Below are 15,685 nucleotides of genomic sequence, written 5' to 3'. Positions count from 1 at the left end.
GCAATTTTTCACTCTTCTCTCCAGGTAAATAAGCATAATTGAGCTCTACCTTCAAGGAAGTGTGGATATGACATGTCACATTTTTAGGACATGTTTACAGTCTCATTAAGATAGCACATTTCTTGTTCGAAAAAACACTCTCAGTAATGCTCCGTCTGGAGGTCTGTGCTGAATAATTTAGCAGTCACACAGGAAGATGATATGTGTAGGAAGAGAATTGTGATGTGTAAACAGTGTGGCAAGGTCATTTAATTTTTATCTTTCTTCTTTGCCCTTTTCACCTGAGAAATGTTGGATGCTGTCTTAGATGGCAGTGGCTTTCCAGAATTTCAGGGAAGGTTGTTCTTCAGCCTGGCTTAGAAATGCCAGGAATTGAACCTGACCCCTATTGTGTGCTAAGCATGTGTGCTACAGTCCCTCCCTTGTCTTCTCTCCTGTCTGCCTAGCTTAACTAATCATAATAATACACATTCCTGCTTTGTCAGGCTAGGGGTGTAAGCAAAATTAGGAACAGGGTTTTATTATTGAGGGAGAAAGCCTAGAAGCTTGGTAATCTTTCTAATGTTTTTACATTTTAAAAAAAAATCCTTAATATGTTTGCCAGCCTGCAATTTAGACTATAGTCCTATGGTCCAGCAGGTACATGGAGATGTCCCTGGGATCATAGAACAGAATGGGCACACCTCAGAGGTCAGAGATCTGCACCAAGTAATGTTTGGCCACTCCAGGGAGAAGTATGCAATCAGGCCTACCATTTTGGGTAATTTTGCATCAATCCTGGTTGCCTTTGGGGGTCATTTTGGGGTGGATGTCTGCTGATTTGGGATGGAGCTGGAACTAAAACAGCATTTTGAAATTGCCTAGCTGTCTAAAACCACATGGAGGTAGAGTTACAGAAGAATATGTGTGTGTGTGGGGGGGGGGGGGGGGTACAAGGGCTCAGGTGGTCAGTGGGATTCTCAGTAACCCCACTCAAACCCCAAAGGGCTGCATGTGGCCCACTGCTCTGGTAAATAAGATATTGTTATACCCTGCCATAGGATAAAGTGGATCTTTCTTACTTCCTTTCTTTCTTGCTCTCTCTCTATTTCTTCCTTTCTCTGTAAGCAGAGAGGGAAGTCCATGGACGGAGATGTTGCTCTATCACTGAAGAGCTTCTCATAGTAGCAGAAACTGTTGGTCCACTGTTGTTGGTGCTCTGATAGCCTTTAGGGATAAATGGGTAGTTTTTTCTTGCTCAGAACAGACTTTAGAATAGCAAAATCCCCAGCATGTCCATAATAAGGGTGAACATATGTTATTTTTGGAGCTGGCTGTGGGTGAGCAGAGTTAACTGTCATTAGTGTCAAAGAAAACAGGGTTGAATTAAAACAACACACATCTTTCTAATGAGGCTTAGAGACTGTCACTTCCCTGGCTAAGATTCTCATTCCCTAACTGGACTGCCGTAAAAAGGTGGTATACAGTGGACCCTTGTTATACGCTGGGGTTTGGTTCCAAGATCCCCCGTGTATAACAAAATCCGTGTATGCTCAAGTTCCATTAAATATAATGACATAGCAAAATGGTGTCCCTAATAAAAAATGGAACATCAAGGTAAATTTATACTTTTTTGGAACATTTTCAAACCGTGTATGCTTGAATCCGTGTATAAAAAATCCGTGTATAAGAAGGGCTGACTGTACATTATTGTACTTGTAATAAAAAGTGAAGTGTCTTGAAATCTCAGCTTCAGTTCTGCTTCCTCAAGGTGAATACCATACATATATAGCAACAATTCAGTCAGACGGTGATGATGCTGATAGCAGCATATCTCAATATGAAGCAACTTCATCTTTTTCTTCCTCTAAGGAACAAATATAATGCTTAGAATACCATCATTCCATAACAAAGAGATGCCTAGATTGTGATAATGGGCAAAAATAAACAAATACATGCCTCCATTGAATAGATTCCAGCATTGTGCAGAAATGATTAATTAATTCATGTGCCCCCCCCCCCCTTGAACTGGACTTCATCTCACATAAGCCCTGGATAGAGAACTACAGTCCAACAACAACTGGGGGACTTCAAATTACTCACTCCTGCTTTAGAGGCTTACTGCAGTCTGTAGAGCCCACAGAACTCTTGTTTTACCAGTTGTGAGATTCTGAATAGAGTGGGCTGGAAGGCAATTAATAAATTCACATGGTATTCAGCTCCTCTTGATTAGAGACTTCACAGACCACACAAAACAGAACAAAAATAGCCATCTTGTTAATGGCATCATTGATTGGCTTCATTGACTTCCAACCATATAATTTGCTGTATTTTGTAAATATTTTTCTGTTTTTGAGTGAGAGTGCAATGTCCTTGCCAGTTTTCCAGATTTTGTTGTCAAGGTCCCCTCGTTGTGAATATTTTTTTCACTTCAATGGGCTAAGCATCAGAATGAGTGCTTTTGTAGAATGTGTTCTAATTTTAAAAGGCTGCTTCAGGAAGAAGAGAGTTGGAAATATGTTCAGTTATACTTTTTGTATACAACTAGAGTTTAGCTTGAAAGGATGTGCATCCACTGTATCCAACAGCGGGTACAAAGTTGTTTAGTTCTATGCCACCCAAAATGGTGGTCACCAGTGTTGGTTCACACATAATCAACTATTGGTGCATGAGAAGTTTCCAGGAAAGAACAAAAGAATTGTTGCTGATGGGCTTAAATATAATACTAGTGCCTAGCACATTGAAATAAACAATAGCTGGTCCTCCATGTCATATAGCTTGAGATGCTCTGGTTTAGTCCATCTGTGGAGCTGCTCTAAATAGATTCCTTCATACTGTTTTTAGGAAAAAGTCCCCCTTTTCCAGAAAGAAACAAACAGTGGGATCCCCCATCATCACATTTCCACCCCAACAGAAAAAGCTCTACAGGACTGGATAGATCAGAGGAGGCTCCAACATTGGCAAAGGCTGCCCTTTAGACTCCTTCCTTTTGGGATGGCTTTTTAAATTGCACCACCCCATTCATGTCATCAAGGTCAGAGGTATTATTTCTTAACAAGGATATATATTAAATAGTTCAAAATCAAGGCATTCTTTAAACAGTGAATACTTTAAAGAGAACTCAGTGCTTCCAGGATTTATATGGGAATTACCACTATTTGAGAGTTCTACTTTTCATAACTATTTTTGTTGCACTGTTCAATGTGTAACTGTGAAATAATGTAGCTGCCTTAATTTGAAGGTTTATAATGCAGGGGGTTTTGTGCTTGTGACTCTAGTAAACATTACTTTAGTCAATCCATATCTTACATATGTTTTGCTCTCTTTATGCCTTCCTCCTCTTAGGTCATTTTCTCTAGAAGTTTCAGGGACTGAAGCTTGGAATAAGAAATGGTTTTTTTTTTTTTTTAGGAGTGGCTCAGTCTGTTCAATACAACAGCATTTTATTGATTTATTACATTTTATATTATTCCTTAATTTTCCTTGAGGGACTGTGGCATTGAAAACCTAGGTGGTTTCTTCCCTAGTCATTGACTTTGTCCTCTTTGCCTTCAGCTAGGTAAGCGGCTGTATTGTATGCCGTCAAGCAGTGCAATGGGGAGATTTATAGTTCTAGTAATACAAAAGAAGACAAAATGGAAATAATATTTTTAAAATAAAATACTTTGGATTTCTGTGCAGAGGTGTAAAATTCCTGGAAATTTTGAATTCATGGGAAAAGTCTTTTGAAGGGAAAAATTGATTTTTCCCCCTCCAAAAAATATTGCATTGGAAAAAATGCAATATTGGCATCTTTACAGATTGAAAGTCCCTTTGGTACTTTATGAACATAAAATGTAACAGCTCACAGTTACGAGATTGTGAACTGGATTTAACAATCTTGTAACTGCTGTGGATTCACATTTATAGTTGTTTGTGACCAAACATGACCTCAAAAATGTACCTTTTCAGTCTGGCAGCACCTCCACTGAAAGGCTTTTAGGGATCTGCAAACTGATGCACTAGGAAATGACATCTCCAGGACTTCCTGGTCATAGGATTTATTGAGACAGGCAGTTGCAATAGGAGGCTTTAATGGCTGGCATTCATAGTTTTTTGTGGGTTTTTCGGGTTATGTGGCCATGTTCCAGAAAAGTTTCTTCCTGACGTTTCGCCAGCATCTGTGGCTGGCATCTTCAGAGAATGCTTCGCCTGGAAAAATTGGGTGTATATATACTGTGTGAGCCTGGGAATGCAGGAGTGATTTGCATGTGTATTGTTCTGTGCTGATGGCTGGCCTCAGGCTGGGAGGCTAATGCAAACGAGGATTAATGTCTGCTAATTGGTGATCATTATCTGCTGGGAAAGCCCCTGACTCTGAATGGTTTCCCATTTGCATTTGCTGAGTCCTTATTTTGCTATTCCTCAGGACTGGTAGCCAAATTTTGTTCACTTTAAGGGTTTCTTCTTTCCGGTTGAAATTATCCAGCTGTTTGTGGATTTCAGTGGCTTCCCTGTGCATCCTGACATGGTAGTGGTTGGCATGGTCCAGAACGCCAGTGTTTTCAAACAGTATTTTATGCCCAGGATGGTTTGTGGCATATTCTGCTACTGCTTTTTTTGGCTGGCCCAGTTGCAATAGGACTCTGAGAAGTATCTCCAGCTGCCTGTTCTCAATGTGCCCTACAACTGGGGGGGGGGGAGCACTGCAGTCATTTTCCAGTTTGCCATGCCTTGGAAACTGTTTGCTTTCATTTTTGCAGGGTTGACAAAGTATGCTTTGGAGGCGGGGGTGGCTTGAGATGTAACTACAGTGACCGAACTCCATCATTGTAGTTAAGTGTGACAATATATAATCTGAGCCACTATGTATGTATGGTTTGGCATAAAATTATCATGTTTGATATATTTAAAGTACAGTGTTTTCCCCCAGAAAATTGCAAATTGAATTATTATTATTATTATTATTATTATTATTATTTGTTACAAATGGAGTTACCAGGTTCTAAACTCTAAGCAATACCTGAACTACAAGGAACCTGTTGGGTTTTCAGTTTTCAATTTTTCTGAGAAAAAACGCCTTTGGGGGTGTGGGGCTCAATTTTTTTCAGGTTTTTTCTTGATCCTTCACATATCTAAACCAGTTTAGAACCTTTCCCAGTATTCATGACTCAAAACACACAAATTTAGATCGCTCACATTTATTTAAAAAAAACAAAACCAACAATAACGTCTGCTGTGGTCCAGAAGGACACATGTGCTAGATGTTCAGAATCCTATGAACTCAAGAGGTAAACACCAAATTATTGCATCCCCCTTCTGGGATCCTTTTCTTCAGTGATTGGAATTGTGGATATGTCATGTGCTGTTTCATTCTTCTATTCTCCAGTTGTTTTGGCTTGTAAAGTACATTTTCAGCTCTGTGCACTGGCCTATGGCTCAGGTCTAGCTGAGCAACCGCATGTCCAGCAGTTATTTTACATGTTAACATCTATAAACCCTAGCCAGCATGGCTTCTAGCCAAAGATTATGGGAATCTGGATGCTGTATCCATAAACATCTAGTGGATACTAGGTTGCTATCCCCTGGTCTGAGCTGACATATTGCAGCTTTTTTTCTCTTCTGTGCTGTATTCTCTCCCTAAGCTTGTATTAAATTGTCCTGATTGAACATTTGGCCTTTGATATTTCAGGCATCAAATTAAGACACTTGTTACTGAATGATAGTTAGGATTAGGATTACAGAATTTTGGGGAGTTGACGCTCAGTTATGGCTCAGAGCTCAGTATGGGGTCTCCACAGTTTCTTCGGGATCTCCAATATCTGTTAGTTTGATTGGAGACAGTCAGGGCAAAACTATGCAAATATTTGCAACTTTTCTCCTCAGGATCACTCATAGGGTAGGCAATACTAAAAGCAACGACAGCAACCAAACACCTTTCTTCTATAACATTTCCTAAATGATAAAATAGAAATACTGTTTCTGTTTTTGACACATTCAGAAGCTGAATTAACGGTTTTTAAAAAGAATTTGGTTCTGTTGGGCAGCACGTTTGATTTTATTGGGCCGTATCTCTTTAAAACAGAATTTGGTTTTCTGTAGGAAGCAAAGGCATCTGTGGAAGAGACGAGAACCTTGCGAAGCAGAATCCATCTTGCAGAAGCTGCACAAAAGCAAGCTTGCGGAATGGAAATGGACTATGAAGAAGTAATCAGTCTGCTAGAGAGAGAAATCTCTGAGTTGAAGGCTCAGATTGACGACCATTGTGGCCAAAATAAAGTAAGCACCTCAGTCGTATCTCATAGGGTTTCCATGGTTTCCATACTGTTGTCATGTATCCTGTTTTTCATTTTTCTTTCATTTGTTCCCCTAAAGTAGGTCACTTGTATTATTTTTCTTGTATTATTCAATAGCCAGCATGATTTGTTGTGAAGACGAAGGGTGGGGGTGGAGGCAACATGCAGGCTATGAACGTTCTCTTCCTCAGAGATCTCTTTTTCTTGGGAAAACACAAAGCATGACTTAGTTTGGATCACTGGTCAATGTGGCACAGCTCAAGCGTAAATGTTATGGAACATATCATATGGTGAATTGTTCTCCTCTTTTTGTTTTAACTATTATGTTTTATTAAAAACACTAATTGTTATGGTTTGACAGAGTTTTCAAAAAAGTTAGAAACAAAGCTTGTAGTTCTGAATCTCAGAACTCTAAGGCTGAAAATGAGCCCCACTGAGCTCAGAGGGACCATCCAACTCTAGATAGAATTACATAGAATTGTACTGTACAGCTCTTTTACATGGTTTTCAAGCATTTTCATATTCTGGCCTTTTTTCCCCCTTGAAGTTAGTTCAGCCTGTAATAGCTATTTGCTATACTCAACAATGACATATCTAAAGACCCACAAATAATGGGAAGATGTATAAATTACATGTTTGTTATATTAATTCTGTTTTATTTAATTATGAAAGATGCACGATGTCAGTGTGCCTAAACATTTTCTGTGTAACTCAGTAGCCTTCAGATGCCAAATTTCAGACTCAGCAAAATATTTAACAGTACACACATTCTCATTTCCAGAAATAAGATTACTGCTGCCATTATCAGAATGATTTCTTATAGCTAATTGGAAAGTTGGATTATATACAACAACATCCAAAATAAACAAAACAGTGATGCCTTTATGGGGCCAACCAAAATGGGAAAAAATACATATTGGAAGCTTTTAAAGCTTTACTGACTTCTTTATTGGGCAAAGATGTTAAAAATCATATGAGAGGGGGGAAATGTAATGATGTTTGTCACAAACCTGCATTTTGTCAAGATATAGCTGTTCTCAGTTCAGGTGGAATTGGAGGTATGTACATGCAGGACAGCCCCTCCTCCTTTGGCAACATGAGTACTCCAGGAAATAAAATTTAAGTTCTATTAGCAAGACAAAAAGAGATTCTTCTCTTGAGATCCTAGGATTATCTCTTTTTGTCTTGCTAATAGAGCTTAAAATTTATTTCCTGGAGTACCCACATGGCCAGAAGGAGGAGTGGCCGGCCTACAGCCACATCTTGCAACATCATCATATTTTTTTTCTCCTAAATGATTTTTAACATCTTTGCCTGATGAAGAAACCAGTGGAGCTTCAAAAGCTTGTGACATGTATTTTTTGCCTTTTGATTGATCCAATAAAGCTATCACTGTTTTGTTGAGATTGGAAGTTATTGTACTTTGGTACATGGCCAACATGGCTACTCCTAGATATGATTTCTGGATTATATACAAAGTTCATTGGGTGTTTTTCATTCATTCATGATATTTATATTTGGCTAACAGAAGGAGAAACACACACACACAACCTGACAGAAGAAAACAATTGTATTTTTAATACATATTTATGTGAGGTACTGTGCATGAACATACATGCATCATAACCAGAAACCACAGATGGTTAATGGTGCCAGTGGTACAGTGGAAACTGGTCATTAGTTCAGGTTGTGTGGCAAGCTACTGCTAGCTGGAGGATTACTGTCTGGAGACTAAGGTTGGAAAGAATATTCCCCAATTATTTGCTTCCTGGCCAAAAGAGAGAGAGAGAGAGAGAGATTCCGATATCCAGGAAACCAAGTCAAGAAGTACAGTACGGTGGAAAGAATTTTACACCATTTTTACACAGTATTTTTACACATTCTGAAATATTTTGGGGAAAGATTGTGCACAGAAATACACGTGAGGTATTTTTTTTGCTGAAGATTGTGGGGATATGCATAAAAAATACTTTTCATGCAATATTGTTGTTTTCTTGCACAACAAAATATCTTACACCAAAAAATATTGCACAGAGAACAGAGTTTCCTGAAACACTTCAGGATTTTAGAATATCAGGTAAGAACTGTGCAGGACTATTCATTTCTCTGGAGCAGGGAGAAAACAGTAGAAATGAAATAGTCAACTGTTAACATCCCTACGGGTAGGGATGCCATAACCTGACTGCACCCGTGCTTGTAACGGTTTCTGCGGTTTGGCACGGTCACGGTCCAGTTCATTCTAAATCCTGGGTTTGGGCCCGGCCGGCAGCCATCGCGCCTAAAGGGAACACTCATCCCCTTGAGGCTGGCTGGCCAATGGCAGAGCAGCTGGAGTGGAGCTGTTTCCAGCCCCACTCTGCCATTGGCCAGCCTCAAGGAGGAGGTGGACCCTTGGAACAGGAGGAGGAGGAGGAGGAGGAGTAGTGAGACTCTGGGCCAGCCAGGGGGAGCGAAAAGCGCCCTTTCTTAGTGCATGGCGAGGAGGAGGAGGAGGTGGGTGCCCATTTTCAAAGGTCCCCCCCAAAAGTGCACTTTCTATGTACAGTAGAGTCTCGGTGAAGAAGCATGGGACGTCGGATAGGGGACAAAAGTCCCTCGCCTTGCCTCCTCCCTCCCTCCTTCCCTCCCTAGTTCCCTACTTACCTTCCCTGCTTGGGTCAGGCTTCTCCCTTTGGCCTGAGGAAAATGAAGTCGCTGAGGAGAGGCTTGGGGCTGTCCTCCGCAGCCACCAAGTCCTCTCCTTCCCTGCTCCTTTCCCTTCTTTTCCCTTTAAAGAGCTCCAAAGACCCCTTTGGAGGAAAGGGGAGGTCTGGGAAGAGCAGGACGGGGCTAGTGCCCAGGTCTCTCCTCTCCTTTCCTGCCTCCCTTCCTTTCCCTTTAAAAAGCTCCCAAGAGCCCTTTGGAGGAAAGGGGAGGTCTGGGAGGAGGAGAGTGGCCTCAGAGGACAGGCCTGGGCCGAGCACACAAGCCTCTCAGGAGCCTGCATCTCAGTCTAGGCTTGTCCTCCGCTGCCCAGGCTTCTCCTTTCTGGGGATTTCCTCTCCCCTGAAGGGTTGGGGGGGAAGGAAAGTGAAGCTGGGAGGGAGAGGCTTGGATCTGCTTAAAAAAAAACTGTCCTACATTTGAAAATGTTGTCCTACATTTGTCCCGGTTTGGAGGTCCTGACTTATGGCAACCCTACCTACAGGAGATGATTTTTGAAAAGTGAGTCTTATTTACTTTAGAACACAAATAGAACCAAAGACATTCTTTGAAAATGGTTCCCTATAAAAAACAATGCAAATGCTTTTGGCCATTCTAATGCCAGTATTCTACAGCAGCTTTTTAATTCTTGTTCTGTATTAATAATTGCTACTTAATCACAGTTGTGACACTATTGCAATGATTGTAACTGTCCCCAACCAACTACTTTGCCAGGCATCAACTGCAGAGGGAGAAAGAGGCCCATTCTGCCAGTGATCAGAACATGGATGCATGGCATTTCCATCAGGTTTGGGAAGGGGGTCAGGCCAGGAGAAATTACTTATTAGTATACTTAACTAAGTTTTTGATGTCGAATATTGATCCATGTAATGTTGAAAAGGCCTCATGTTTGGATTTTCTAAGATAGTAACACAGTAAGTTCCTGAAAGCATATGTGTCCGTAATTACATAAATGCAGGGCACAGGTGAACTTGAATTTGTAGCTTTGAACCCTCCCTCCTTTTATTTGTTATCATTCATGGCATTTTATATTTATTTTCTCTGTAAGAAATTCTAACGCAATCTCCTATGTTACAGTGTTAAAATCCAGAACATAACAATAAAAGGAAATTATAAAACAATGAAACACCAATAAAACCGTAAAACATTTAATTAAAATCACAAGGGATCAATTTATGCAACCATCAGTTTATATAAAATAATATTGGTCTTCTTGATTGTTAAGGTAATGGATAGAGGAAGGATCTATGCTCCTCATTAGTTTGCTGTTATGGTATTAAGGAGAGAAAAATTATGCTGAGGGAAAACTGCAGTAGATGCTTGCCTACTTATAGAAACCTGTTCCTAAATAAGCTTATAATTTCCCTTTTGAGGAAATGAAACTTTCCAGTCAACCAGACGTACTGATGATGTGAATGGCAGTAGATATGCCAAAGAAAACGGTAGATTGTGTATGCATATACAGTTCCTGGTTGTCAGGGTTTGTTTTTTTTAAATGAATAGGACTTTCTAATGTCTTCCTGTCTTAAACTTCAACTATAGTTTATTATTGTTGCTATTGTTGTTAGATGGGTCCACCTAAAGCAGATAAAGTTGCTGACATGAGTGATTTTGATTTCCATTTTCACATGCACACACATACACACACATTACCTACAATATAGCATGCTTTTGCTTCTAGTTGAAAACCTGACTGGAGGATATTCCCCCCCCCAAACCTCTCAGTTCAGAGATTCACAGTTCTTACCATTCATACCAGACTATCCCCATCTATTTCCTCTTTTGAAGCTTTAGAACAGAAACACGTACTTTTTGATTCACTCTTTTCTTCATGTGGAGTTATTCATTTTAATTGAGGGCTGAAACAGACAGCCCAGTAATGCCACCTTTTAGCTGGCTTGGGTGTGTGAGGTTTAGATGCGCCACAACCCCAAGTTGCCCAGAAGCTGCACTGGCAATTATACGCCAATCAGCCTCTGGGTGACACGGTGATGCCACTTGCTCTGGAGCCCACGAAAAGCCAGCTCTAGCAGCAAATGGGCAGCTTTTTTCCATCCCAAATAGGAGATTTTTTCTGTTCCTATCTCGGGCAGATGCTGGCTGGATTAGGGCCACGTTTCTGTTTGCCTTAGCCCCGATCCATCCTAAATGGGGCAGCTCCAAACCATCCTGATCAGGGTCATCTGTTTCAGCCCTAAGTATCTTTTTTCACTACACAGTTATAGCACAATGATTCTACGTGTAATTTCCATGGCTGCATGCTATGCAATCCTGGGGGTTTTGTCGTTTGGTCAGAGGTACCAGAGCAGCTCCTTGGCTGAGAATACTAAATGCCTCTCCCTCAACTGCATATCCCAAGCTTCCATAGCATGAAACCATGGCAATTAAAAATGAAATAATACAACTATAATTATGTTGTGTGAAAAGGGCCCAAGTGTGAAAAATCTTTGCTTTGGTGATCGCACCATATTTGCGATTTTAATTTGCCCTCCTAGAGAGCTTTCCATACTTACAAGTGGTTAATTTCACCCACAGAAATCAGTAGGTGCCATTTACTTCTGTGGGACCAAAACAGGGTAGCTGTATCAACCAAGATCACAAGTTCAAGTAGCATCATTTATGTCTAGGGGCATATGAACATGATCCTTTATTGTAAATATGGTGGGCCCTTGGTATCAACTGGGATTTGGTTCCAGGACCTGTCATGGGTACCAAAATCTGTGGATGTCCAAGTCTCATTATATACAATGGCATAATAAAATGGTGTCTCAAATAGCAAAATCAAGGTTTGCGTTTTGAATTTTATGTATTTTAGGAATTTTTCAAGCTGTGGAGTATTGAATATGTGGATAAAGAATCTGTGGACATAGAGGTCCAGCTGTATTTTACTTTCTCCTCTAGAAATGAGCAGGTGATCATAAGCATTTATAGGGAAAAGCAAACACAGTCCATTCTTAATATGTAACTATGAGGAACTGCATGTGAGCAAAGAGAGGGGGGGGGGAAGTTCAATGGTAATCTGTACTCTCCAGCATTTCACAGGTGAAAACTGAGGTACATATGGCCAAGAATCACATATGGCTGAGTATGGTCAAGGTGGCAAAAGTTACCATCTTGCTTGTCTTTATTGCATGTTGTTAGATTTTTATTGATTTTGGTGAGGTTGTTTTTATGATGTATTAATTTTTATTGATTTTGTGAACCGCTTTGATCACCTAGGAAAAGCGGTATAAAAATAAAGCATATTATTATATTATTATTATTACCATTGAGGAAGAACATACAAGCTAGGAGAGATTCCAGCAGTTGTGCTTTTGACTGACCCTACCAAGAAGGGAAAAATTCCATCTCCTCTTTTCCACTGTGCTATTAATTGGGAGCAGACTATTTTTATACTTTGAACTCAGTTTACAGCAACTGAAGTATTCTGAGAACAAATGAGAAAAGTGGGAGAAAGAGAGAGAAATGGAGACATTTTAAAAGCAGCTGGAAAAATGGGATGACAGAGGAATGATCAGGATTGCTCCTGCATAACTGGGACAGTTGGGAGAGTATGAAGAGTCTCACTTGCTCTTGAGTTAAGGCCAGCCCTATCATTAGGCAGAGTGATATGGCTGCCTCAGGCAGCAGACTTTGAGTGTCATGAAATAGCAGCAAATTATTGACTACATAAGACCAGAGCAGATGGGCAGGAAAAAGCAGCTCAATCCTGTATTTTTCAAAAGCAGGACAAAACCCCTCTGTCCAGACAGCTCACTCCCAAGGCAGGCCAAATGCCCATGGGTCAAACTGCACAGTACGGCATCAAGCAACATTTTTTTTGTTGCTTCCTCACCATATCTTCACACAAACAAACTGCCTGCGACCTTCAAGTACCTCACCCAGATGCCATCCCATTGCATGGCCACATCTTTGATCAGCCACAAATTTGCACATGCAATTTTCCATTGGTACAGGGCATCGGTGTGTGAGTGATACATTGACAAAGCACAATGATGGAAGCCCCTCATATATGCTCCCTTCACCCCATGCCCCCTGTTAACAACAACAAAAACAACAACAACAACAATAATAATAATAATAATAATAATAATTTTTTAATTTCTATCCCGCTTTTTGCCAAGCAATCAAAGCGGCGTACAGCAAGTTAAAATACAACCATATATACACAGTACCCCCCCCTTATAACAAGATTAAACAGTATAAGATTAAAAACCAACTAATCAAAAAAATCATCATGGGCAGAGTCACTAGATGGGAAGTCTTGTCCGTGGCCGAGTATGTTATTCCGGGAAGGCCTGCCGGAAGAGATCCGTCTTAATGGCTTTTTTAAAGCTCTCTAGATTGTTAATGTGACAGATCTCGTCCGGCAGGCCATTTCATAAATTGGGAGCAGTTGCAGAAAATATCCTCTGGGAGGTCGCCGTCAACCTGGTCTTTAAGGGTTGTAGTAAATTCCTCCTAGAGGATCTGAGTGTACGGGGCGGATTGTATGGAAGCAGGTCATCCCTTAGAGAGGTTGGGCCCAAGCCATGTAGGGCTTTAAAGGTGATAACCAACACCTTGTACTGTGCCCAGAAACTGATAGGCAGCCAGTGGAGTGACTTCAGTATTGGTGTTATATGGTCACTCCTTGCTGTTCCTGTGACCAACCTGGCTGCCATATTCTGTACCAATTGGAGTTTCCGGACTAGGCACAAGGACTGTCTGGTCTGTGGTGTAATTACATCCATTGGTGTTGTCAAACTTTCTTTTTCCTTTTTTCTTTTTTGCTTTGTCATAGCCCTGCATTGACGTCAGACTGTTTATACGCAGGCACAAAGATGTGCGTTTTCCAAGCTAAGCCAGGGTATCAAGTCCTCTTTTTGCTCCAGTTTTTAGCCCCAGAGAGCAGATGGGTTTCCACCCTCTTTGGAGGTGTGGGTCATATAAACACCCCACCTGGAAACCGCCTTATTTTGCCTGCCTGTTTCACCCCTTAGTTGCCTATTTTAATATCAAAGATGGGGAGGGGGATGCTTGTGGGATCTTCTACCACTTGTGCCAGAATGACCTGCCTGGCTTTGGACAGAATACAGCTTGACTTCAGTGAATTTGCTTCATGTCAGAAAGCAAAATGTCTTGCGCATGCTCTGTTTACAGGAGCTACTTCATGTATGATCCAGCCACCCCAATTGTAAAACATACCTTGGTCACTGTACTGCTGATATACTGGGCACAGAAGTAAAGATGGAGCTGATTGTATAAATACTGAAATATTCATGCAACATTTTCAGCTTCTTAAAAAGAATCTCTCAGAATAAAATTAGCTTGGATTGTGGGAGCATGAGTCACCTTTAATAATTCCAGTATTGTGGTAACTTTATCTGAAGTCGCAATGATTTTCTGGTTGTTTTTTCTTTCTTTCTTTGGGGGTGGGGGTGGGGGGTGGGGTAGGGAGCAAGTAAATTCATTGATGAATTATTAGCATGCTGCAGGGAATGAATATGTACAGTACTTGTATATGATCCTTCTATGATTACATAAAATGGAAATATGACTGCAGGACATCATCCTATCATACATAATATCAGAGAGAAACTGCACAGATTCCATTGTATACAGCATTCTGCTGCCAAATTCTTTACTTCCATAATGTATATTTTCATATGCCTAAGCAGATTTCCCCAGTAGCCACAGCCAAAGGTGTACAGCAAGGGCCAGGCAATTCTCCAACATCATAATATCACAACTTTATTTATTTATTTATTTAAAGTGTTCTACACCATTTATTAACTATGCTCCCCACACTCATTTTTAGCTTAAAAGGGCTACACCAGAATTGTGGGACAATTCCACTATACCCCCCCCCACCATTTTTTAATCTCCCAGATCCAGAAGTGGTGTCTGGCTGCTACTGGTTTCAAAACAATTTCCCTACTGGGCCAAAATCACATGTGGAAGACATAGCACAGTTGTCCTTCCCATGGCCCCTGGGGGTGCAGGAGGCCCTCTGAGATCTGGTGAGGACTGGCATATTGTCCACAGCAGTGACTTCTGCCATTCACTTTGGATGTGAAAAATATTTGTTTTTTCTTAGAGACATTGTTTCCAAAATAGGGGCAGAAATATCTCCTCTCTCCAAAGGTAGGCTTGCCATATCCCGCCTGGGGGCGGGACTTTCCCGGTTTGGGGCGGGTCTGCACGGTCCCGCCCTGGTTTGCCCTTTGTCCCGGGTTTCACCCCACCCCATTCCTGGCAGCGGGGCCCAGGCAGGGAAAGAAGCCTTGTCTCAGCAAGGGCTCCTTCCCTGCCTGGCCCCCGCTGCCAGCAACGGAGCCCAGGCAGCAAAGAAGCCTGGGCGAGGGCTCCTTCCCTGCCTGGCCCCCGCTGCCAGCAACGGATCCCAGGCAGCAAAGAAGCCTGGACGAGGGCTCCTTCTCTGCCTGGCCCCCGCTGCCAGCAATGGAGCCCAGGCAGCAAAGAAGCCTGGGCGAGGGCTCCTTCCCTGCCTGGCCCCCGCTGCCAGCAACGGATCCCAGGCAGCAAAGAAGCCTGGACGAGGGCTCCTTCTCTGCCTGGCCCCCGCTGCCAGCAACGGAGCCCAGGCAGCAAAGAAGCCTGGGCGAGGGCTCCTTCCCTGCCTGGCCCCCGCTGAGGAAGGAAGCCTTGCCTGGGCAAGAGCTCCTGCCTGGCCCCGATGCAAGCATCGGAGACCAGGCAGGAGGAAAAAAAAGCCTTGCCTCTTC

The 15,685-nt window shown here is 41.7% G+C and overlaps 1 protein-coding gene across 7 annotated transcripts in view; it reads left to right on the top strand.

Annotated features, from left to right (window-relative positions):
- STXBP4 (syntaxin binding protein 4) overlaps window positions 1-15,685 on the top strand; it is a 184,959-nt gene that overhangs the window by 79,403 nt on the left and 89,871 nt on the right. For all 7 annotated transcript variants that reach the window (XM_042447227.1, XM_042447228.1, XM_042447233.1 and 4 more), the window contains one exon: window positions 6,061-6,237. In XM_042447227.1, coding sequence (XP_042303161.1) covers window positions 6,061-6,237 — 177 coding nt within the window. The remainder of the gene's footprint in view (window positions 1-6,060; window positions 6,238-15,685) is intronic.

Source organism: Sceloporus undulatus, chromosome 2 (assembly GCF_019175285.1).
Source record: "Sceloporus undulatus isolate JIND9_A2432 ecotype Alabama chromosome 2, SceUnd_v1.1, whole genome shotgun sequence".
Lineage (NCBI taxonomy): Eukaryota > Metazoa > Chordata > Lepidosauria > Squamata > Phrynosomatidae > Sceloporus > Sceloporus undulatus.
Note: the sequence above shows the minus strand (reverse complement) of the source record. Positions and strands in the feature narration are given on the sequence as shown.